The sequence below is a fragment of the Equus asinus genome, chromosome 7, assembly GCF_041296235.1.
Source record: "Equus asinus isolate D_3611 breed Donkey chromosome 7, EquAss-T2T_v2, whole genome shotgun sequence".
Taxonomy (NCBI): domain Eukaryota; kingdom Metazoa; phylum Chordata; class Mammalia; order Perissodactyla; family Equidae; genus Equus; species Equus asinus.
This window is the reverse complement of record NC_091796.1, coordinates 12,294,626-12,321,632: the sequence shown is the minus strand read 5'-3', so window position 1 is coordinate 12,321,632 and position 27,007 is coordinate 12,294,626. Positions and strand designations below refer to the sequence as shown.

Below are 27,007 nucleotides of genomic sequence, written 5' to 3'. Positions count from 1 at the left end.
TTGCTGCTCTGCTCATGTCCACAAATGACCATGAACAAACACATGTTAACAAGTAGGTGAATTCACAAACACGGAATCTGGGAATAATGAAGATCTGCTGTATCTACTTTAGCCAAGAGGACATGCATGAGTCATATTTTGGACCACAATGCGTGAATACTTTAACATTCAGTTATTAGGCAACTAATCCTCTCAAATAAATAAACCAGAGGAAAAATAAATTGATAATGAAGACAAATTAACAGTAAGATAATTACAAAGCAAGAATTGCAGCAGTTGAAAATTCTGTAAAGCTCAAAACATCACTGATAATACAGCATCCTTTCTAAAAATGGTATTTTCAATTCAGTGCGTGTACATGTATGATATAAGAGGTTGGCAAAACCACTACACTGTTTCATGGCAACCATGTTTCTTGTAGAATTTTGAGTTCGAGTCTATAAATGATAATTGCATCCTAACTTCAGTTTATGAGTACCAAATTTAGTCAGGTACTGGTACTAACCCATAGTGATGCAAAGGGTTTCTATGGAAAATTTGGTGATAGAGAAATTTCTATGGAAATTTTAACTCATCTCTTCATGGCCCTGAAAAGGACCTGAATGGGTTGAAGAAAACATCTTGAGGATCACTGACTTAAACTTTGCAAAGAGTGTTGACACATGCCTGATGTATTTTATCAGTCTTATCTTTTTTGGTGAATCCTGAGCGGAACCAGTTAGGGAGTGGTGATAACAGCTGAAACTGAAGATAGAGAAAGACACCAAGAATATGATGGAGCTTATATTCTACTGGGGGGCACAGGCAAAATCAAATAAATGGAAATAAAGAGTGTGACAGATGCTGACAAATCATATAGAGACAAATACTTAAGGGAATGAAAATAAAGAGTGTCAATGGAGAGGTTATAATTTTTAAAAGGGTGGTCAGCTTCTCTGAAAGTGATATTTTTACAAAGTTCAATGAGAGGTGCAGAATGAATGTAGTAGACACCTGGGGAAAGTAAATGCCAAGCAGAGGAAACAGAGCCAGCAGACAGAGACTGTTAGGTGAGAGCGAGCAGCTGATATGTTTGAAGAAATAAAAAGGGCCATGGTGGCTAGTTTGGACTGAGCAGCATATGAGAGCAGAGAGGAAGGGGGAGTCAGATTATCTCACCTGCTGTTTATTTCTTGTTAGTGAAGTGCTCTTTGATGTCATGACAATGGAGTGCAGCTCAAATATACTATAAGAAAATAAGTCCTAGGAAACACATCTCTATATCTGCTGTAGAGGTGGTGCAATAAGCTGCCAGAGTGTTTAGAACTTAATTTGTTGTCCAACTTGTCAAGAAGTTCTGGCGGCATCTTTTGACTCCCTCTTATTACTCAGTCCTTTTTGTGTTGCCACATTAATTATCCTGATGTTGCCCTTACTGTGCATTTATGCCATTTCATTGTATTTAGTGTCCTTTGAAACCATCATAAGTCCCTTCTGCAACAAGGTATTCAGTAGACAGGTGGAGAAATAAATAGATGATAAGAAAATGGAACTGTGTTCTTTTATGATATTTGCAGCGACTACAGTTTAATTAATGGCTTTTGGATTGACCCTCAGTTAACTGGTTTGGTTAATTTATTGCAACAATCCACTTGCAAAGCAATACATGTAAACTATGATTTACTAAATCCAGTATGTTGTATCTAACATAATTTTATGAAACTGATTATCAGAGAACCATGATGTGTACAAAATGAGTATATGTGTTCTATAATATATGTCATGTAAAAATATACATACTTGGTAATTCTCAGACCAAGGGGACAAATATAACATATAGTTCTCTATAAAGACAGCATGAAAACTAGATCATTTCCTTAAAATATGCTGACAATCTGGTAGGGAAGATTATTTTCTGTTTTCAATGCAATTTACTAAAAATATGTCTGGTTAAAATAATAGCATGAAATTCATTGTGTCATTGTTGAGGCAAATGATGGTCATTTAAGAACCACATTCTCTAAAATCCAGAATACTTATTTGTAGACAATGCATTGACAATAAATTCTTAGCCAGCCTTGAAAGACAGCTCTGCCCAATGCAGAAGACATTATATAAAATACAGGAGAAAACTTGAAATCCTTGAAAAAATAACACTAAGACTTAATGAAAAAATATCTAATGGTGTTTAGGGAACTTAATATGTATCATTTTCCTAGTGGCATTAGAGTTCATTGTATACATCATGGAGCGAGTATTTATTAATTTTATTCTGATTTTGATATTGTCTAAATAACAAAAAACCTGAAAATTATGATTGTAAAGTATTTTGATTTAGAAGGGGAATTATTTTCCACACAAGGAAATAAAAAAAATTAGAGCAAAATTAAACTTTTAAATATAAGAAATGAAATGTTTCATAAATATAGCAACAGAATTTTTTTAAGCAACTTATTTTAGTAAGATACTGAACATTCACTTTAAAACGTGTTATAAATAATTGTCGTGTTCATTGCAATTACGTGTTTTTCTTACATTGGCATGCAGAATCTTTGGTTCCCTAGGCCCAGAGATATTACCTGGCATAAAGTAAATGGTGGTCGTTAATCTGAGTTAAAGCTGCCTGTTAATATGGGTATAACATGAATTGGCAGTGCTGAAATTGTCACTGTGATGGTTCACACATATACCTTGTGTTTCTTCAGTGAATGTATCTGATTGCATAATAGAGATCTATGAGGGAGTACTTTTAAAACTAAACATTTGCTATGGCATATGACATTTTGGGAGCATACCTTTGTTGAAAAAAGTGATAAGTGGAAAGATATGAGTTTTGTTGGTTCCAAAGCTTCATAAGAAAAAATATAAAAATTGCTTTTGAACATTTTACAAAATTCTGATTACATTGCTAAGCTTACCGACTCCTCCCAGTTCCTTCGTTCTGGAAATGGCCTTGGCAAGTGTGGGGCCCTAGATCTTAAGTTGCATTAGCTTCGTAGTAAATCCACCTCTGCATAGCAAACCGTAAATCTTGACTGAAAATGTTTAATTGGATATTTTAATATAATGTCTGTGAAAGGATTGGGTTCTTGTTCAAACTGGTATTGTAAAAGGATAGTTTTCAGAATTGATAACTCTCTGGGTCAGATAATTTCCTTGGTTTTATGCTCATCAATGAAAATCCATTATTTCCGACACAAGACTGTCACATTTTTATGTGTTTTTACCAAAACAAATTAAGGATCAGTATCATAAGTAACATTGATTGATACACGCAGGTTGAAAGTCATACATGAAATACTTAGAAAATTTTTATCAAAAATTATGTATTTTTAATTTTAGTAGAAATTTGATATATATGTATGTCTATGCATATATATGAATATTCAGAAAGAGTTTTTCTTGCAAGATATTTCATTTAACTAATATTTCAACTTCATTGAATTATGCATCATACATTTAGATACTTATAGGTCGGAGGAAGATTACTGAAACTTTGATTTCGGGAGGTTGTTATCAGCTATTTTGCATTGTTGTTTCTTTTGCTGCCCTTGTTGCTGCCACAGCTGCTGCTGCTGCTGCTGCTGCTGCTGATACAGGGGATTTTGGTAGCAGTTCAATGTAATTTAACCAGAATTTACAGAGTATTTGCCATCCATTCTACAAGGTATGATGGAAGTTTTCTTATAGGCATGAGCATGGAGAGTAGTTGTCAAATACAAGTAACACATTTTAAGGAATTGTTAGTCTAGATTTCAGGAGATTTGGGCTAAGTGATCAGGGTGCAGGTAGAAGAAGAATGAAATTAGAGCTGTTTTAGTTTTGAATTCTATACCATGAAAGACTGGATGGACTGTCCAGATATATGAAGGCCAGCACAACAATATAATAAGGTGGAGCGCCAATTGCCTGCTTACTGGGCTGGCTCTTCTCTTCCATGAGCTCTTTGAGGGAGGATCTGTGTCTTTCATTTTTGCATTGTCAGCACTGAGTAGATGGTCTGATGTAAGTATTTTTAAAATATATTACATAGATGAATATAAAGCTAAGAAACTACAGTTCCTAAGTAGACTGAGACTATTAGGACTGTGCACTTGGTAGCTATACGGGTAATATATTTTCTGAGTAAGTTGGTGAAATTCAAGGCAAAGAAGTAACCAGTTAGTGTGAAGAATGGAGAGGAGTAAATCACATTTTCTTTTTAGCAGGATGGATCTTTGTAAAATAAAAGCACTGAAATCTTGCCTTAAAATATTAAGCAAGAAGAAAGGCAGATGTTAGCCATAAGCATTTTTGCTTTTTCAGTTTTTTACTGAACTCTCCTTCATTTGAACATGTTGAAAACAGGCTTTTCTAATTAGAAATTGATCCAGGTTCATCAAATGAACAGTGTATTAAAGTTAAACTGTCTGGGTTTTGGCTGGTTGGGTGCAGTGGTTGGGCTAAAATGGGCATCTGACTGGTGGTTATTTCAGTAAACATTTACCAAGCAGCACTAACACACATGGTTCTTGCCCCTCAAAAATCTTTGAACCAAGTGGAAGTTTCTCTTAGAGCTATTCTACTAGATCACACAGCAAATTCTGTATTACTGGTTCAAGACTTAAACACAGGAAACCACTTGGGGTCATCAACACTAAAATAGCTGGCTTTGGAGTGCTTTGTCTAATCTGCTTATTCTAAATAACACACACAAAATCTGAAATTAAAAAAGAAAGAGGGAAGGAGAGAGGAGGTAGAAGGAAAGAAAGAAAGAGAGGAAGGGAGGGAGGGAGGAAGGAGAAACCCTATCTGTCACATTATGTGTAAAGTTCATTTTGGTATCTATAAACCATGCTGTGTGGTATGAGCGGGTGTATTTACAGACAATTCAGTTCAGAGCTTATAGGGGCCATCTGCAGATCTGCTCAACTAGTACAAATGTTTGAATTTCTAGTGGCTCACAGCCTCTTGAACTCACTACCTCACTGACCAGAAAGGCCTTTCTCATGATGCCACTTACCAGACATCTGTGTAATCCAGAGACGAGCATAGCAAATACTATTTGTATGTGTCCTTAATGGGAAGAAAGAGAAGCAGAGTTATACCTGCATTCACTAAGATGGAAGTTCCCAGATGGTTAGCTCGTTAGTGAGAGTCAAATTTTCAATAAAAGAATCTACCCTAAACAGTTTTCTCTACCCAAGTTTAGATTTTACATGTAGCTGAGACAGTTTGCCTGGTTGAAAACCAAACTTAGGGGTTAAGGAAGTATAAAAAAGAAGAAATTCATGGTATGTAGTGGTCCTATAAGAATTCATATCGTCATGAATATTTTTCAAGACATGAACTAAGTTACTCTTTGATCAAATATTTATGAAGTTCATGGACTATACACCCATGTGGCTGTGTACTGGGATAGAAATATACAAAAGTAGGTTCTTATCCTTTCTGTAGGCCACAATATAGTGAGGAAACTTACAAATAATTTGTGTTGTCTTACAGTGGATTTTGTAAGTGTACAATGGGAGATGAAGGAAACAGCACCAAAATCAGCTTGGGGAGATCAGGCAAGTCTTTAAAGAGGAGGTATTTCAGCTGAGCCTTGAAGGATGAAAAAGTAATCCCTGAACTATATGGGAGAAGAGATAAGATATTCTTCTCCCAAAGAAGTAATTTATACAAAGGCATGGAGATGTGAGAAAATACAATTTGTTCAGAGTCTGTAAGTGATTCAGATGGCCAAAGAGTAGGACAAAAGAAGAGCAGAGGCAGCAGCCGTGAATCAAGAGCCACATCATAAGAATTTAATATACTTGCTAAGAAACTTTTTGTTTTTGTTTGTTTGTCTTTTGGTACGTTTAGGAGATGGTTTTGAGCCTCCTTAAATTTCAGAAAGGCCAGCTCTGCTAGGGTCAAAGCCTTTTAAATGAAGAGGGCAAGACTGGAGGCAGAAAGTCAATTCAGTGATGGTTAAGTATTCCCAGATAAGAGATGGTGGGGACTGAAACATGATCATGGGAAGGAGGATTAGAAGGATAAGATGGATAACAGTTATTTGGAAAGTGGAGTAGTTAGGAGACGTTTAACAGTTAAATGTGGAGTTGAGAATGTTGAAAGGGATACAGAAGGAGGGAAGAGGGCCTGTCTATCTTGATCACTGTTGTCTCTACAGTATCAGGAAAGGTACCTTCCACATAGTAAGTGCTGTGCAGTGAATGATGAATCCAGTGTTTCGGGCTCAAGATAGGAAATTGCTGAATTTGAAGCTGCCTGAGGGATATACACGTGGACATCTTCGTTAAGGAAACACTCAAATTCCTAAACATAGAAAATAGGTGAAAAAAACAACTTATTGACCTGGTTGATGGTGAAACATGTAGGATTTGATGACTCCCTGAAGAAGAGTTGACTTTTACATTTGGTCATTAGCATGACTCTTTGGGAGTGAAGGTAAAAAAAAGTACTCTACAATACACTGATTTTTATTTTTTTCCGTCTTCTTAATTCCCTTTTCTTGTTCACCCATGGAGTGAGAAATACTTTTTAAAAATATTGCATTAAATAATCTTTGTAGTCTTTGTACAAAAGCTATTGTTATGGACTGTTTATGACAGGTAATTGATTGGTTCAAAATGAACCCACTAAATTATGAAGTACATACTATGAGTCACTGTATATGTAATAGTTCATTATTTAGACACCTTGAACAGAAGAAAATCTGTTTCCAAAAGGGCTTTCAGAAACATGAAAAATATGTTTAAAGATTCCATTAATATTCTTGCTTATGAAGCAATGATCCTGTAAATCTGTACAATGTTTTAAGAAGGAGCTAATATAAAAATTAGGAACACTTCTTTTAGTCTCTGTGCCTAGCTCCATTTGAAACAAAATATCTCTGAGTGTACATGTATGTATAGAGACATGTATGTTGTGTGTATATCTCAGCATTACACATGTAATCAGTCAGCTTTTTGCATACAGATGTACATACAAAATAGTAAAATAGCTGGGTCTAAGACTCTGTCCTCTTTATGTGGTGCTCTTAAACAGTACTAACACTAAAAACTCCTTATTTAGTATTTTGTCGTTTGTAAGCCATGTTCTGTGACATTCTCTCTCTTGAATCTTACAAAAACTTCCTGAGGGTGGGGAAACATTATCATCACTGGTTAACTTCTGTATGTGAGAAACTTGAGACAGAAAGAAAGTCATATCCATAGATAAGAAGCAGTGGCGCTAAGTCCTGGTCCCAAGCATCCTGTTCTCGGACCATGTTTTCCTGTCCACTGTTAGTCACTGGCTATTTGGACTGATGCCAGACATTCCACTGGAATTCTTAGGAGCCATGTTAAATGATATAATATATAATAATAATTTAATGTTCTCTCTGGGACTCTGTCCAACAAATTCTGTCACTAGTTTTATAATTTGTTTAGAATATGACAGAATTATTGGCAAAACAAATACAACTCGACTGGTTCGGATTCCTTCTGCCCTAATAGTTGTATATATTCTCTAATGGTCCTCATCTTTCATCTGTTTCTCTTGGCCTTTACTTTAAATTGATATCTCTGGCTTTTAATTAAATGGCATTTGACTAAATAACATTTCTCTGTTCATTATGGTAATTTGTTTATATGGTACTTGGATATTGAATTTTGAAAACAACATTAACTATTTATTTTGCGACGGTGTGTTAGATATTTTTCTTAAGTGGCCCTGAGGCTGACATTCTATGCAGTAAGAAATGGCTCTCCTAAGTTCTAGCCGCACTCCGTGGAGCTCCAGAATGGCTGCTGCAGCCAGCCTTTTCTCAAGAGTGGCAAAACATATGGAACATATCTTAGAGAATTTGGAAGAGAGAAGAAAAAATGGAAAAGGGGAGTCTTCTGGTTTCTATACTCCAGACGACTGAATTCATGTACCCTCTAGGGCTCAAAGGAGGTCAGTGTCTGTTGAGGACAAATGTAAAGTATCAAATACCCACGCCTTGAAAAGCTCCCTGTCATCCTGGTCAGAGGAGCTTCTAGGTAAAAAAGCAGGCAGTATTCCTCCCTAGGGCTGTGTGTTGGCCATTTTATGTTTTAATTTTCTTGCCTTATATTACAAAGAAATGCAGATGGGAAAATATGTATATCTTCTTTCTAAGGTACAAATAATATTGTATTCTAGAATAATATGTTTTGCAGGTGTTTTTCCTCACATGGCTGCAGAGTTGTATTGTGATGTCGTAGCACTCTCGCCTCTAGAGCAGCCGACGACAGAAGACCACTTTTCCTTATTTCCATTGTTACCCAGTTCCCAGCTGCCCTCTCATCCATGCAGATAGATTCTGTTTGGCCTTCTTCAAAACTCAGCTCTCTACTAATTTCCGTAGGAAAACCAATTACACCAAGCATTTGGCAACATTTAAAAAAATCGTAGTTAAAGTTAAGTGAGGCCATGAGATTGCCATACAGCATTCCACTTAACAGACCTTCATCTGACATTCCATCCTTGGCTATCCTCCTCTGAGACCCCACCTTGAAGAGTTCCATATCTTTTCCTTCCCCCTTCCTCCATGCAGCCTCCAGCTCCTCGTGTCTCTCTTTTATTTGTGGGGGGGAGTTAGTGATTATCCTTTATAACTTGAGCGTTTATGAGGAAGGTTGGATGTCTCAGTTTCCGTACCACAAAGTTTATGAGACATTTCTTCTACATAAATAAACATAGGAGAAATTCCAGTGAATACATTTATTTCCATTTCATTACAAACTAGAAACATTTTTCACTGTATTAAAAGCCTATAAAACAGTGTTATTACAGTCCAGTCTGTAGACTGGAGCTCCGAGATTAGATAAGGTTTTTTTGTTAATGGTGGTAACTATAAATTGCTTACAACATCTCATCACACTGTACTTATCACCAAAGTATACTATCACTCAGTGTGATTGTAATGGACTTGATTTTGTACAGAAAATAAGAATAAGATCATCTTAAAAGATGTTCTGGAGAAAACACATGCAGTGGCAGTCCTAAACAAAATGCTGTCATTTATCGAAGCTGTTGTCATCATGTTTCTTTGAGCAACATATAATATTCAATGCTTCATGTGCTCTTTTCACTTTTATTTGGCTTCCTTGATTTTCATGTTAGATAAATGCAAAATATGGATAATTTTGGTATTGAGTCTGATGGATTTGATTGTAGAAAGCTTTAGGCAGTGTGTTTTTTCTTTGCAAAGCCTATTGCATTCCAGGGCAGAAGGGGAATGTAGAAAAGAAGAAGAATATGGGAGAATTAGAAGTAGAAAATAGGAGATAAGAAGCAAAAACTAGCACATTCTATCAATAATAATTTGCATTTTTTTCACATTTTACCCTTCAAAATTGGAATGCCTAGACATCTTAATATTATATAGGTTTCTTTTAATTTCGTGATAGCATATATGATTATGGTGCACACTGCAGTCAGTGAGCTCATACCACTGAAGACGTTAAATGCTAAGCTGATCTGTAATGTGGAAAGTTGTCGGGAGCCATCCCTGATCTGGAGCTGAAGAGCAATATCATTGTGTTTTAGTAAGTTGCACATGACAATCATGTAATGTTATGTGGTAGAGATTTTGAAGAGGGGGAGACCAGTTAAGAGTGCCCGTTTTTTGTAAACTGTAAGTTGCTAAGCTGATAACGTATGTGAGAAAGAATGAAATCCTTATTCAGGGCAGAAGTGGACAAAGTGGAGACAAAATGGCAGAGCTGGTGGGCATCGAGGTGGAATATTGAGAATTAACAACTGATTGAGGATGGCAGTCAAAGGACAAAGAAGGATCAGAAACAAAATCTTGACAATTCAATAGCTTTGAATGTACATTTTGCCTTTCTAGTGGTTGGATTTTCATATGAGGGGATGTGAGAATCCAGTACCTTGCAGATCATTCATCTCTTGTGGGAGGACACAGGGTAGGGGCAGCATAGTACAGACAGAATGGGTAGAAGACAGATTTTTGTTGTTGGCGAGACCTAGAGTCAAGTCTGTGATGTTACCGTCTAAGCCTGGGCAGAGTACTTACCCGGTTAAATCATAGTTTCCTCGTGTATAAAATTAGGCCAATAATGCCTACCACAGAAGTTTGTTAGGAGAATTAAAGGCCTTTTACCACAGTGTCTGGCACATAATTACACTCAATAAATATTAGCTCTCACTATTAGCTATTTGAATAAGAGAGCTATAAACCAATATGTGAAGCAGAGCGGATGAAAGTCGGGACTGCAAAAATAAAGCAAAGAAGTGTGAGGTTACAGAAAGGCATAGAGGAGCCACATTCTTTAACAGTTGTACAGTTGTGGTGGGGTTTTAAGTTAGACTGGATCAAGCCTGCACGACATTCTTTTTTATCATAACTTCCTCATGATTAAAATAGTCCCACTTCACACAGTATTGCAGTCCAGAATCAACTAGCCTCAGTGATTACTGATCATTTTGTATTTGACATATGACAATGCATGGCTGTACAGTTGTGATATTCTTTTTTCTCTTTTTTAATCACAAGTAATGTAAAAGAAAGGAGATTCAGTTGGCACTCTTCTTTTAAAATTAAAAAAAAAATTTTTGTCTACAGCAAAGGAGATTTCAGTTAATAGAAGCAACATAGAAAACAAGGGTGAATACACCCACCCCGAACGATGCCCTCCAGGAATGTTTCTCTGTATTAATATCCTCCGCACCAAGCTTCTACCAGGAAATCATTATCATCACGGTACTGCTGCAAGGAGTTTCAGGTAGTTCAAATTGAAATAGAATAATACATCTAAACCATGTATCTAAATGTGACAGGATAGAGTATGGAGAGAACATATAACATTGTAAATCTCAGGGAAGCAAAGAGCAAATAGGTTTTCTTAGTGTGTATATTTGTAAGTGATACTAATTGAATTTGCACATAGGATATCAGATAAATTATAAGTACTATTAATAATGTTTCCTTTTAAATAAGGGCACTTTTCCTGACAGTTGTGTTTAGGTAGCATATTATTTTGACATACTCTTTAAAGATACTTCGGGTATGTTCTTGACATAAATTTTTAAATCAAAAGCTAATTACTTCTGTTGAGTTATTTTAACCAAATTGCGAGCTGGTATACACAGGCAAAAAGATCCTCACTCTCAAATGCCCCGAAATAAATGTCTCAATGCCTTTTTTTCACAAGCCACCAGAAAAGACATTTTGCAATTATAGAAAAGACTCTTAACAAAATAAATCTTTGGGGTTTTCTGAGGATACATACTCTGAACTTGTTCTAAAGCACTCCTGACGTTCCCAAGGTGGCACGTCTATACAATTCCCACATGGATTTTATAAACTGGTTTAAGCTAAGGCATTATCACACACCTAAAACTCAGCCCCAGTGTCTTGTGCATGGCCTGGAGTAGACAGTATGTTCGAGGAATCTGGATGGATGATTATAGTTCATCCCTCCTCATTTGGACGGGATAGAGGGAGTTTTAGGGTTAGAAAGGGCCTTTAAGACCTCCTAGTTCAATGCATTTTGTAGATGAACAAACTGAAGTCCCGAGAAGGCCCTAATTGCCTCAGTGGTCTGGCCTTGGAGCAGTCTCCGTGGCACTAGCCACTGGTCCCCTGGCTCTTGTCCTGTGTCAAGTTGCTTAATACAGATGTGAATCGGTTTCATTGTTATTGTGACTCACTTTAGTGATTGTGATTGTGCCGCTGGAGGGCTTGATTTCTTCCTCTTGAATCCCAGTTCTGTGGATTAATGCATAGCAGAGTAGAGTTCTAATATTTGATACTCCTTTGAGAAGAAGAGACAAAGAGTCATACTATGAAATAAATGTGGCTGTTAGGAAAATACTCAGAGAAATTATTACATTTTTAAAATTGGATAGAACTTCATCAGTTTAAAAGCTAAATAGAATTTTGCAAAAATCAGTCTTAAGTGATGGTGTTACTCCTCCTGCCTTGCCTGTACCTTACCACTGGGATGCAGCCCCCTCTCCTTAGGTAGAACTGGTGGAGTCCTCCTGTTAATACCAGAACAACCTGTAAACAAACACACACACAGCCCTGGCCAGTCCTTCCCAGGAAAACCAATGCTGCCTTTCCAGCGTCTCCCAGGTGAGAGCTACTCGAGGATGCCTCACTCTGGCGTCAACTAGTTATTGACTTTATTCTGATGGTGCCCATCCTTCCACTTTACTCTCTTTCTCCCTTTTTCTCTTTTTCCTCCCCATAGCTTTACTAATTTTATTACATTTGTTTATGTAAATTTTTATCCTTAGGGCATTAAACATTGCAGTCAAGATTGTTAGTGGTACCGAGGCAGGATGTTGAAGTCATTGGCTGCAGTGGGTGTTAAGAAGGCTCCGAAGGGACTACATTTTCCTCCTTTATTTTTAAATGGTATTTTGTTTTAGAGAAGAAAACATGTCTTCGCTCTTCTTAGGTCACCTGAGCCAGAAGATGGTCCTCTTATTCCTTGCACCTGCTCTATTATAGATGAAACAATTACAGATCCCACAGAGGGTCCTGTCATGTGAAACAGGTTTATTTTTCATTTAGGAAGCTTTTGTGTTTATTGAAATTATGTCAGAGATTTTTCGAGGTCTGCTTTTAAAATTTGTACCTTTTCAGCAAATTATTGCGTAAGCTCTGCAGACGTGCTTATTTTCAATTTTTTATCTAGTGAATAAGCCTATTTTTCCTCTGTCTTTCAAAATGATTTTATCAGTAAAATGGAAGAGCATTTCCCTCATCTTCTTCTGTATTTCTTTCTTCTTTCTAGGCCAGTGATTTTTACATTGGGTGTATAATAGTGTGACCTGGAGAGCTTTTAAAAATAAAAAACGCCTAGGTCCATGGACACATATCTGATTGAACTATTCTGTGGTAGGTCTGGGCATCATAGTACGTGAGTGAACATAAGACACTTGCCCAGGCTGTGGAGAACAGGGGGTGTCGGGTGAAGAGGAATGCATGCAGACCTGGCCCCTGGGCTCGCTGAAGACCATTTTGCGTCTTCCATTTCCCCAATATGAAAAACACCACAGTGAATCCTCCTCCCTCTTGTGACTGGTTCATTCACAGTGTGAAGTTTCTAGAAATCAAAGCATTTGGAAGCATGGAAAAAATGAGTATGTCAGGTGTAGACTGAAAGAAACCAGCGTCACTGCCCAGGCTTACATCCTTTATGAATTTTACTACCCTGCAGCTTCCTCCTCAGCTGCCGCTTCTGATCTACAAGTACCAAATTATGTAAATATGCCTCTCACTCTCCCGTGCCTCTGCAGGAGACAGCATGGTATGCGTGAGGACAGATGGGCACGAGAGCCAAGCTCTGCTGCTCGTTAGTTACTGAGTTAGTTACCTGTGTGCGATTTGCAGGTCAAGGCCATAGGAAACAGACTCGGAGACAGGGATTTGCTTGTAGGGACTTCACTGGAGTGCGTTATTGGAATTAACGTTGTGAGGGAGGGAGGCAAGTAGCACTGGGCAGAGGACAGAGTTGGCCTGCAGGGCAGTTCAGCCCTGAACATAGCTGATGGGAGCTGTGGAGCTGGGAAGGCTGTTCCGAGTTGTCCTGAAGTCGGGGCTTTAAAGCCCCCATCAGCTAGTCATTGGATGTGGGATGCCCCAAGAATGGAGTATTACCTTTGGCAAAGTAACTCTCTTTGCTGACTTTGCAATCTTCCAAATTTGTAAATTTTCCCAAACTGACAATTTTGGGGAAGTGCTTAGCTGAAAAACAGCCGTCATCAACACTCCTGGTGTTTCATTGGGTCAGTAGGGAGTGGACCTGGGAGGCTGCCATGACATCCCCCGAGGCCACCCCTTGTACCACTTGCATCCATTTGCTTCATGTAATCAGTTCATGGAGCAGCTCCTACAGAAACATGTGAGACCTCTTTTCTTGGAGGCATTCACAAGAAAGTTAGTAGGATGAACTACAGCTCCTGTTGTTGCAACTGGTCTCCAGGTTACAAATGATATTCATCCTTTTCCTCTCATCACTCCTCCTGCCTCACGCTGAGGTTCTTGCACTTGTGCATTTACCATCAAGAATAGGGCAAGGGAGTATCAAGAGACACCAAAGGGCCCAGATGCAAAAACTATTCTTCCTGTCCCCCTTGTGTAATAGAATCCCACCTCCTCCTGATGATCAAAGTCAGTTACACTCATCAGGATGGCGATGCCTCTCCTTATGCCCCAGTCCCTTCTTGCTGGGAGTCCAGGATAGCATGGACATTCCCACTCTAACCCTTTAGTTCCTGGTCCTGTATGTCCTACCAACCCCAGGAAGCTATATGACATTAGATGAGGCACCTCTCTCCAGTAGAGGGTGAGTTTTCCTATGGCAAGTGATAACAGGCTGAGAGCAGGCTAATGCCAGCACTTCCAGCAGTTGAGGAAATGACTGATGACTGTTTCAGCCCTTAGGGTGAAGATGTAGTGGGATAGGGGTAACACACCATGAGTCCCCTAGAGGGGGTCTCAGATTTGGAAATACTTCTTCTTCTTCTTCTTTTTTTTTTTTTTGAGGGAGATTAGCCCTAAGATAACATCTGCTGCCAAGCTTCCTCTTTTTACTGAGGAAGACTGGCCCTGAGCTAACATCCTTGCCTGTCTTCCTCTTCTTTGTATGTGGGACCCCTGCCACAGCATGGCTTGGCAAGTGGTGCGTAGGTCCGCACCCAGGACCGAACCGGTGAACCCCGGGCTGCTGAAGCAGAATGTACGAGCTTAACTGCTGCGCCACTAGCCGGACCCTCGGATTTAAAAATACTTGTGAGGTTTAATAGAGATCATAAATATTTTCTTTGTACTACGACTTTCTTTGTTTGCATTCTATTTCCATTTCTATCATACTTATATGATATTTCCTTTATGTCATAAAAATGCAATAGTTCAAAATGTTAATTTTTTGACCAATTTCTATGGAAAAAGATACTATATTAATACAGGGTGTCACAGATCTGGTGCTTATAGTTCTCTCACCACCTTCGGTGTTCTCTCCACCTTTCTGACTCTGACCTATGTAAAATATAGGTAGGTGTTTTGTTGTTCTGAGTTTATATTTCTGACCCCAGAGGGATGCCCAGAGCATAAGAACATCCCTGCAGGTTAATAATATGACCTCGTTATATACAGAAAATGTAGTTTATGTTGCTAAGACACTACAACTTTGCATCATCAAAACATACTCCCACTGAATACTCCACAAATTAGCTTAACTTAGTTTTCCTGAAACATGAGTTATCCCGAAAAGAAAATTGTTTGCCCCCTTACCATGGAAAATTGAACTAATTGTAGAGTGGCCATATTTAAAGTATCACGTACTATTTGATGGATACATAAACATCCACTGTATATTTTTTCTCCTGTACCGCTGATTGTTAGAGAAGGGACACTTTTGAGTAAAATATGTAAACAAATCAAGATACAGAAAAAATTTTACTCAGTAATCTTTTATAGATGAGATTATAAATGCAAATTAATTGAAAAACGATTAGCTCTTTTCAGCAGTGACATTATTGGCCTCAGCTGGTTTGTGTGTAAGTGGTATTATTTGTTAGACCAGAAGTTTTTGATCTGCAGTGCTGGTTGAAAATTCAGATTCCTAGTTCCAACTCAAAGAGGTTCTGATTCCGTAGACTTAAGACAGAGCCTCGAAACTGGCATTGTAAACCAGCATCCCAGGCAATTCTGATGCAGGAACCCTACATCGTAAATGTCAAAAAAATAATAACTTCTTTAGCCAAACAATAGATTAAGATCCATGGACTATTCCATGGTCTTTTAAAAACTTTTAATTATTTAAACAGATGTTTACAGAATGTGGGTTGTAATATATTTATATTCTAAAGCCTCTTTTTATATATTGCATGAAAAAATTATTCTCTGTTATAAATTAGTAGATCCTGTGTATTACCAGTCTGAATGTCCCCAAAAAGGAATTTATTCCATCATTCAGTCAAGTTCCTTCCTGGAAATCAAGCTCCACCCCTCCATGCCAGACTAATTCTTAGTCATGGCCTTTTGCCTCAACTTAAATATCATTTCTTTAAAAAGCACTTCCCTGAACCCTTGAAGGTGGTTTGGTTTTCCTGCCATATGATTTCTTGGCATTCTGCAGGTGCTTTTTGAGGTCATCAGGAGTAGAAGTGTTTGTTCAACCTGGTCCGCTGACAGCGTGCCTCTGGGAGCTCACGAAGACGGGGACTCTTTGGGTCAGTGCTATCGGCTCCCCTGCCACTCTGCTCTTTCTCATCTCCATCCACACACCAGGCCAATAGTAGATACTCTGTACTTATTTTAAATAGATGATTAATGTATGTCAAGTGTTTAGATGGAGACAGAAACAGGCCCAATTCGAGCTCTATTTAATTTATGAGGACAATGTGGTTTGGGCACCAGGATAATGGCATTTGTATCTCTGTAGTCCAGGTAATAGCTGAAGTGGTATTTTTAACCTAGTACTTTTAATAACAACTAAAGGGGTACTTTATAAGCTGCCAGAAAGGATTAACTAGACAAACACTAAGTACTCAGTGAAGAATATTTGAAAACAAGTTTACCAGATATTATAAATTACAAATAATGTGCATACTTACTGTGGATTTAGAGTTAACCATCAGCCCTCCTTACCAAGATCTTACTAATAAGGGTGGAATGGGCTAGTCACTGTCTGTTCTCCCCTTGAACTAGCTCCTTTTCTCTGTTCACTCTGCTAGTTCTATGTGATCTCTGACATTCTCTGTCTCTCGTATCTTTGTCCACATACTGGCCTCCATCAGGTCATAATGAACACATATCTTTGCATTAGAACTTGCTAAGATAGTGTAGGATATTCTCTTTTTAAATTATACAAGTATGGAGTTTTTCTCCCCCAAGTGTAGACTCCAAAATTGCTTCCATCATTTTAACTATTATAATTTCTATTTTTGAGCGCACAAGGCATTGCAATGCATCAGACTTCAGGAAATATTTTGCAAACGCCTTATGCTATTCCTCTCTGCCACATATACCTGAATTCCTTACCCAAAATGCCATGTACAGAACTTCTGTGTAAGTCTTAAGGATGGCCTCTGCAGATTGCCCTGTGCCTGCATGGCAGCAATGGTCTTCCAGTCTGCCCTAATCTTAGGACAGGAGACATTAGCTAGGACTGATTATTGCCTAGAAGCATTCAAAAGAGCTTTCATGTAGGATTTTACCTACTGAGCAGTGCTTCTCAACTGATCTGTGGGGAAGGGCCAAGTTTTTTGTTTGTTTGCAGACTTAATTGTTTTTAATCACACAGGACACACTGTGTTGTGACCTCCTGATAATTTTGTAACTACATTAAACATGAATTATATAGATTAAAAAATTCAATCCTTATTTCTTTTATTATTACTATTGGGTTCAACAGGCATTAAATTACTCTGTAAAATGTGAAAGCTGCTGAGCCCTCCTCTCAGTTTCCATACTCACTCCAACGTGGACGGCCGGCACCCATTCATTGAGTAACACTGCCCTTGCCTCCTGTGGACATGCATCTTCTGCTCAATCAGCCCCCATTTAAAAAGTAAGACTAGGGGGCCGGCCCCATGGCCGAGTGGTTAAGTTTGTGCACTCCACTTCGGCAGCTCAGGGTTTCACTGGTTCAAATCCTGGGCATGGACGTGGCACCACTCATCAGGCCATGCTGAGGTGGCATCCCACATGCCACAACTGGAAGCACCAACAACTGAAAATATACAGCTATGTACCAGGGGGCTTTAGGGAGAAAAAGGGGAAAAAAAGAAGTAAGACTAAAAGTTATCCTCCTGAGAAAAAAGCTTAATCTTTCCAGAAGTTTGTTTTGCAGCTGCTTCTGGTTCAGCACTTAGAGTTCAGAACTAGGTGAGCGAGGTACTGCAGGGGAGCCCTGAAGGAGAGAACGTGGTGTGCTCACCATCCTTAACCGAGGAGGAGTTCTGATCAGCGAGAATTTGACTCAAGGCAGATTTCTTAAGTTATTTGAAACTTTTGGATGTGGCCTGGAGCCAGCAACCGGAGAATGGGTGAGATGCATGCTGTGGAGTTTTCTTTAGGGAGGTGCATGTAGCTGTGTGGAACAGAGAATGCTCTTCTGAGTTGCTCTCACTCCGTCCCTGGTGACAAAGATGTGGCTCTGAATGTGAAGCTCTGAGTAACCATGCCATAGGCACCAGTGTAGAACCTTTTCAAGCAAAAGCAAGATTTTTCCCCCAAAGGAATGCAGATAATTTTATTGTACCACTGTATGTGAACTTACACATGTAGATCGAAAGTTATGATTTACAAAATACTTCCAGATGCATTACTTTGTTTTATCCTCACTTCAGTATTTAAGGCCAAGTGTCCATTTATAGATGCTGATCTATAACAGATGGATAAACTGGAATTTAAGAGCGATCAAGCTACTGCAATAAGGAGCAGAGTGGAGCTTCAACAGCCATACCTCTGGTTCTTTTGAACTGACCTGGCAGTTGTAATTACTCTGCTGCTAAGAAATGAACTAAGACCCCAGAATGAAGGTTTATCATTGTTGAATTAGTGTGAACTTTTTCTAAGAATAAAATTATCTAAGTAGTCCTCCTTTTCTTTTTATTTATTTATTTCTTAAAAAAAAAGATATGAGATTTTTCTTGGCAATTTTAACCTTACCTAAGCACTTCCTGAATTGTATGTCTTTCCTTTATCGCTCTGTGCATAATAATTAATATCTATACTTCTTAAACTATGCATCTTGATCAAAGATGCTTCACAAGTAGATTGTGTTCCATTATCCTGGACCACATTGATACTTATAAATTAGGAATACTTCAACCAGAAAGGAATGACTCATACACTTGTTTTTGTCTCTAATATTTCTTCAACAGCTTGATTATTACATGGTATCCAGTGGCATGTGGAAAATATCTATTAAAAAGCATAATGAGAAAAGAAAACATACATGTAATGTGTATATTCAAGTAGTTTTATTTCTACCAATTATTGTTCAAATCTTCCCTCTATACTTGTAATTTTAACCTTGTAAAAGTTTAGTAAAAGTAAACTGCATGAGTTCTAACAATCTGTAATGTATCTTTAAACTTTAAAAAATCAGGAATCTATAATAAGTAAACCAATGGTGGAAAATTCACCTAGAAATATTATTTGCTAACATTCAAGTTAAATGATTCTCAGATTGATAAATGTGTTGCTCAAAGGAGCATATGTGTATTGTTTACTCAGCCATCATTACTCCATTTTGTACAGAAATGTAGCAATATGAAGAAGTTTTATTTATATAATAGTGCATTTTTCTTATTCAAGTGTTTCTTACAAGGAAAATTGAATATAATAAAACTATAATTATTCCTAAGTTCATCATCTCCAGGTCAGTGAGGATCATTGTGGCTTTTATTTAGTTTAATGTTTTTAGTGTCACACTTTTCATGTAAACATCGTCTCTTTCCCAATAGTTGCATCTTATGTCTAGATTTGCTCTTTTTTTTGGGACATAAAAATTTAGTATGTTTTCAAAGCCAAAAACATTTAAAAGTACAATCCTGATATTACAGTAATTTACCTTTGTGAATCACATTCTACGGTATCATCTTGAGTAGTTGTCACAATTGTTTGATGAAGTCCAAGTATGATGTTTTTATCTCCATTTTAAATAGGAGGACACTAAAAGTCAGAGTAAAGACAAGATCATCAGTAAGAACAAATAACAAGCAGAGTTTAAGAAGTACATAGAGGGAGGAAAAGTTGATCAATATGTTGAATTGATTTTTTTACCTCAGTCTTTGGCTAAATTGAGGAATATTCACTGTTTTCAGACTTTTCTTTAAGCAGATAGATTGAAAGTGCTGGACCAGGTAGTTCATATCAGGCCCTAGGTGATTAAATGGATGTAAGAAAATTGTCAGAACTGCAGTGCATTGATCTGGGTTTCAGTTTTGGCCTTTAAAATCTTAAAAAATAAATGGTGGATACAAAAATTAATCAAGGACGTGGAGATCCTGCCTTCAGAGGACAGCCAAGAGTCTATAAAATTCTCCTCGAGCACCTTTGTGTGTGTGTGTGTGTGTGTGTGTGTGTGACCTAGGAAGACAGGAGTAAGAAAGCATTTTTGCCCCTGCAGGGCCTTGTCTCCTGGGGAACACAAACGTGAAATGTGCAAATACAAAATCACGTGCTACGTGTTAGCGTGAGCGTACAAAATGAGGTATCTGAGCTCCATCTGGGCAGTTCAGAGGATTAGGAAGGACAAACCAGACATACTGGATTTTTCTTTTTGTTGCATAATGCTATTAAAACTTAAAAGGATAGAAATTGAAATAAAACAAGCACTACTGCTTTACAAGCTGGATTATAAATTTACTAAATTTAATGCAACGAATTGTTGATTGAGAATGTGGAATAGGGTGATAAAAAGAACCCAGCTCTTAAGGAGTTTATAAATTAAAGAAGGGGTTGGATAGGAAAACAACTGAATGAGATTTTCAATATAAAGTGGAATTAAATGCATTCTGTCATAGAAATTCTAAGAACATGCCATGGGAAAAAAATAGGAGGCTTGTTAAGCCTTCAGTAGAAGAGAACTTACATTAAGCTGAATTGGATGTCAGTTGGTGGGCAAGAGGATGAAGTATGTATCTTGAAAAGGGTGGAAATGCTTGCTATGCTTAGGCAGTGGTGACCAGTCCGACGTGGCTGGAGCATAGAGTGCACTCTGAGATGTGCTGGGAAAGAGAGACTAGGGAGAGAGCATGATGGCCCCATGGAGCCTATGCTTAGAATTTGGGGCTAAGTCCATAGACTATGGGAAGCAATTAAATGTATTTGATAAGGAGTGTGATATCATTCAATGTATATTTTAGGCAGATAATTTCTGACAGGCACTATGACCGCCTAGACAATGTGAATTATTGAAAGTAGACAATAGCTGGGGAGTTTTGTAATAGCCCAAGTGAAAGATTTTAAGATTCTGCATTAGGGTTATTATTCAGAGAGATTGAAGAGAAAGAGTTGATGTGTTAGAGATAATGGGTGGGTATTCTGTTAAGTGGGGGATGATGGAGCCATAATGGATTATTCAACGTATTATATTTTAGGCTGCATGTAAAGTGTACTTTGTCTTCCTGGCCTGTGTAGATTATGAAGAATCCAACACAATTTGGTATTTCCTATATTGTTACCATACACAGTGCTGCCATAGTGACATATAGGATTCACGTAATAATTGTGTCCCGTTCCCTGCTTATTCTTTTGCCTTATCATGAGCTAAACTCAGCTAAGGGTTCTGTGCTCCTCACTGCTTGAGCTCCTCACTGCTTGTGCTCATTGGCAAAAAATAGAGAAGTTATTTAGTGTAAATATTTACTTTGGAGTCCCAACAAATATTTTGAAAAGGATTTAGGAACCCAGGCAATAAAGGTAAGTTTTGTCTGGTGATTAATGAATCAAGATTTTGTTGTTACTGTTTAGATGAATCACAACATTGTGTTTACAAGGCTACTTGCAGGTGAAATAGACTTATCGTGAGTTTTACTCTGCCCCAAATAGGGTACAAACATTTGTTTTGATTGTGGTTTTTTTATTTATTTCTTATTTATTTAGCATATCGTGGGACCATAGAATTTTTTTTTCTATAATAGTCGTTCCAAAAGATTTTGTGTATGTGTGCACGTGCCTACATAGACATGTGGTAACTTAAGAATACCATTCAGTAGTTCTACACTTTTAATGTTTTTCTTTGCTGAGCGTTCTTTTTCAGCACAGGATAGTGATTTTTCACTGACAATGTGGATTTCACTCCACCAATTAAGATTAGTATATTGCACATAGTCCCGCAGATTAAATGTCTGAGTGCATCTGATAATTGTGTATCCATTTTAACATTTACAAGTTGGTCATCCACTTTTACTGTAGATGCTTACACTAACTTTGCAAGGACACCAAGCTTAGACTCAACAATTTTCTACTTGTAAATTTTGGCAGTGATTACAAGCCTAGTGGTGGTCCTACCTGGGAGAAAAGTGTCAGTGATGGGGAGGATGGTAAAGTTCAAGGATCCTGAACCAATGTATATGTGTGTGTGTGTGTATGGGTGGTGGTGGTGGAAGGCAGAAGAGAAGGAATCTGATCTTTGAATGATTGGAGAAAAAAACCTTATGAATCTTTTACCTTCAATGCTGTCAGTAATGGAGAACCACTCAGAATACCACATGATGTAAGATATGGCAGCAGAGCTCAGGTTGAACATCACAGTCGGGATTTAATGTATGTTATATATTGAAAAGGAATGTATCCTCTCCCCCTTACCTGGAATACCACAGGAATGTTGTATCACCATGCCAAGAAAACAGCAATCAGTTGACATGAATTAGTCAAATGAATCATAAGAGCTGGTTCTATAAATGGGATGAGATTTAGAGATATAGCAAGCATTTGATTAAAGGCACGACCTGGGTATTATTTATGTGTTTCTTATGGTCATCAGATCTTCCTTCAGTGTCCCACACCAGTCATCAGTAGTGTGTAGACGCTTACCACTAGATGCTGGCCCATAAAGGCACAGATGAAGATGAGGAGGGGTAAGAGAGTGGCTGTGAGAAGTGTGAATAAGAGGGATGCTTGAGGTATTAGCAGCTTAAGACAACTTGTTTTCATCCATCATCTGCATTTGTCTCGGGACTCACGTTTTTTGCTATGTGTTGTTGAGGGTGGTTATATAATGCCAAGAAAGGACCCTTGTGGTAAGTCATAAAATGCATCAATGGAAACCACCCAGAGTACTGAACTTCCTGAAGCTTTGGGGAGCCATCAGGTGGGGGTGGGTTTCATGCATCCTTCTTTCCCTGGGCTCTCCTTTGCAGCAGCTTTTAATGTGTCCCTTCACAGGACAGCAGCTCCTCTCCCAGAGACAGAATCCTATTGGAGGGAGTGGAGAATGGCCTTTCCGTAGTCTGCCAGCTTTCATAATCCTGTCACAGCCTCAGAGAACTGGCTGTGTGACCTCAGGCAAAGTATTTAGCTGTTCTCTACAACAGTTTCCTCATCTGTTGATAAGGATAGTAAAGTCATTCAATGTGAGCATGGAATAAGTTACTGTGTAGAGAACATTAAGAATAATTCCTGGCACATAGGAAGCACTCAATAATTCATACCATAATTATTCTCAGTTTTCTTCCTTCTTAAATTACAGGGAGATATAGATGTAATAGTAACCCTGAGAATAACTTAAGAAAATTAAGTAATTCACCATATTTCAGAAACACAACTTCTCCGTATGCTGGATAAACATGTGGCACAGTGATCCGCTAGATAATTCCATACCGAACAAATCCAAATGATAACTTGTGCCAGAAATTCACTTTTTGTATTATTTAGTCCTGACTAAAAACTACAGAAACTAAAGGACAAGTCAGGTATTTATTCTGAAGCAGAGTATAAACACAGCTGTTAACAATGCAGTGGAAGAATCATAGAAATCCGTGGTGCAAAAAGTGATATCCTCAACAGCTACCGTGAAAGGATGAAAATGCACCAAGCACACGCTTTCCTAAGTTGCTTCCCATATTTTATATTTTTAGCACCTTGTCTTTTAAAGAATGCAAAAGTAGTTCTGTAGGGCAGTGGAAAGCCTTGTTATTTGGTAAATTGGGTTTTTACATTTGTATTAATGGAAATCCAGAAGGACAGCAGTTACAGGGGATGAAAGATTGTTGGAATGACAGATTGACTACTGTATTTCTCAGGTTATGAAGTTCAGGAAAATGTGTAATTATTTTCGAGCTTCCTCAGATTTCTCTGTTCAACATAATGTCCTGACACACAGAAGGGACAGTTCCAGATATGAAATGCAAATCAGGAGGTGCTGCCCCTGCCACCCAGGCCAGGGTTAATCATGCAAATCTAATGCAGTTCTTGGTATTTCAAGAAAGGTTTCAGTTGAAGTCTCAGGCACATGCTGATTTAAATTCCTACTTCACAGAGCAGGGTAATTTTTTTCAGCTTCAAATTTTAAAATATAAAAGAGGATTTGGGGACTGATTTATTGACTGGACATCCATCCATTTTGTTGGTCGTGGAAAGGAGTGGAAGTAGGAGTGGGAAGGAAAGGCACCCTTAAAGAAAGTGAGGATTTCTAAGCATATTAAGTAATAGATTAGATCTAAATTTACAAATGTTCTGTAGCCAATCCCTTTGTTTGGAATAAGAGCAAATCAACCAATTATACATGTTTACTGAATATCTGCTCTGTTCAAAGAAGATGGCTAAAACTGGCAAGAACAGATCCAATAAAAAATAACACTACAACAAGTTCCTAACTTTGGAAATGATATAAAATCCCTTTGGAAATGAGACTGTTTACAGGAAGAAATGAAATTGTCTTGCTCACAAGTGCAAGCTGACACGTTCTAATAGCTTTTCTGCTGTGCATAATAAGCGTCAGCTTATCTTTCCAAGAACAATAAAATGTCATGTACTGCTGCCTGACATAAGAATTATTTTTACATATCTCCATATCGCTGACTCTCTTGTAAGTTAATCTCATCTCACATGAATTTTTCACCAGCTTCACTCTGATGTTGATAAAGGAGATGGTTCCATCAAATACATCTTGTCAGGCGAAGGGGCAAGTTCCATTTTCATTATTGATGAGAACACTGGGGATATTCATGCTACCAAGAGGCTGGATCGCGAGGAGCAGGCCTACTACACGCTGCGAGCCCAAGCGCTGGACAGGCTCACAAACAAGCCCGTGGAGCCCGAGTCCGAGTTCGTCATCAAGATTCAGGATATCAATGACAATGAACCCAAATTCTTGGATGGGCCATATACTGCTGGAGTTCCTGAAATGTCTCCTGTGGGTAAGTCAAGAGCATTACTTTTGCATTGAGTGTCTGATTTGAGGAAATTTGTCCAAAACTAAATCATCATAAGTTCTGAAGAAAACCACATTAGTATTTGTATAGTAATTGCCAGTTAGGATGAGGGGGAAATTTGGGACATGTTAGTAACCAGTACCCAAATCTAATTCTTCAACTTATTATTTTATTTATATGGAAAATTAGGAAATTTTTCCTTTTACACAGAGATCAAAATGTCTTCAATAAATTACTTAGGTCTTACATTCCCTTTTCAATTTAATATTTAAAATTTTTTTAAAGTGATTAAAATTATGCCTAAGAAGTTAAAAAGGAAAATCTTTCCAGACACAGCCCTATGATGATCTTTTACTTTTCTTTCTCCTGATATTAGGATAATGATTCACTATTCGAAACATCTCTCTGTGGCCAAGATATCAGGCAGGCTGTCAGTGATTAGCCAGGCTAACATTGGATCAGCCAGACTATTTGCTTGTAGAGTGTTGGAACTCACAAACGTCCATCCGCATGCCACCACTAATCCTTTTGTAATTTCTCCAGAAACTTAAATGCATGAAAATTTTTTACTGAATTGATAATAATGGTAAAGTGATACTCAGTTTGAGATATATAATAGAATAATGAAGGCTGTTTTACTTAAAGGCCTTTTGACATTGCCCCGTTACTGGAAAAATAGAAGGTAAAGTACTTCTAGTATATACTTTATTTAAATCAAATACTATTAAACTCTGTTTTAAAGTCCATTTAGTCAGGTATTTTGGAATAGTTTTCGGCCAGTATGTAATTAAAGTATGGATGATCTTACAAAATAATAAAAAATGGTAAGGCTGGAAGAGATACTAGTTGACTTCTCTGTTAATTTCCTGTTGTTTTTAGTATTGAAGGAGGAAGTTAATTTAAGATAATAATTGAATTTGCCTTTTACCACATGAAAATTGTACCCAGTGTGATTTGCTTTACTTTAAATGTCATTTCATTCATTCCATCATTCTGTCAGCACATCTTCTGTGTGGAGGAGTCAAACTGCAAAGATGTGTTATGTATGTCACAATGTAGTGACCCTAAATTTCTGTTCCTATCAGATGAGAGAGGGAAAATTATTTGGAGCACCATGGCTCTAGCTGCTAAAGAAATACAAACTGAAGATGAGCCAAAGAAATTGATGCTTGTGCTCAGGAAAAATTCTGAAATGCAGTGGCCGTATCTCACTCTAGTTAGCTTATATATAAGCATTTCTTTGACCAGACAGGCTTATTCACACTTTCTCAATACCGCCCACATCTTCAGAGTGCTTCCTGCCGTTGTTGCTTAACAACAGTAACAAAAACAACAACAATGATGACAGCAGCAACAAGATTTTGGAGGTTTTAGAGAGAAGAGAAGGCACATTGTCCTCCTCAAAGTAGTAATGTTTAGAAAAACAGGACATTTTGAGGTGTATTTGAGCAGTTCAGGTTGAGTCTGTAGTTCTCATGGGCTTGCTGGGCGCTCTTCATTGGCTTGCTAAGGTTTTCCTTTCCTATATTGAATGTTGCGATGCAAATTGGATTAATGCGAGCTTTTTGATTTAGAGGCTAAGTAATGCACTGTAGTTTTGGTTTCAGTGGTACCACTCTGATATCAAACAGCATGATTATTATGCACACAAGTAAGTTATTTTAGCTGTTTGATTGTTTCCAACAGGCTCAGAGCTTTTTAGAAAATGATTTTCATATGTCTTTAGCATTTACTTGACACTGATTTAGATCACTGGGTTAATATCAAAATTCAAACTAAGAACAATGAATGTCTATATAAAATATGTTATATGGATTTTTAGTGAGTCAGAGTTTATCAAAGTGTTTAATTCTAACCAAATAGTTATAATAGCCATTAAATAGTATAGTATAACAATGTAAGATTTCAGTGTTTAATATTCAGGACTATTTCTTTTTCATTGCATTCTAACTAATTATGAGATTTAAAACACACTCATAAGCCCTTATGGTAACTTATTTATTACCAGAATAGATAAGCATGGAAAATTTAAAGTTATTTGAGAATATGCATGTTTGTGTAGTAAATTACTTAAGGAACACTTCAGAAAAAATTATATAAAACTAAAATTACTGAGGTATAGTGTTCATTATTTTGTTTGTTTAAGGTTGTTTTCTTTTCAAAT

The 27,007-nt window shown here is 37.7% G+C and overlaps 1 protein-coding gene across 1 annotated transcript in view; it reads left to right on the top strand.

Moving 5' to 3' along the window:
• The window catches only part of CDH7 (cadherin 7), a 123,938-nt gene that overhangs the window by 32,493 nt on the left and 64,438 nt on the right, over positions 1 to 27,007 (top strand). Inside the window, exon 3 of the mRNA XM_044774845.2 lies at positions 24,534 to 24,828. Within this exon, the coding sequence (XP_044630780.1) occupies positions 24,534 to 24,828 (295 nt within the window). The remainder of the gene's footprint in view (positions 1 to 24,533; positions 24,829 to 27,007) is intronic.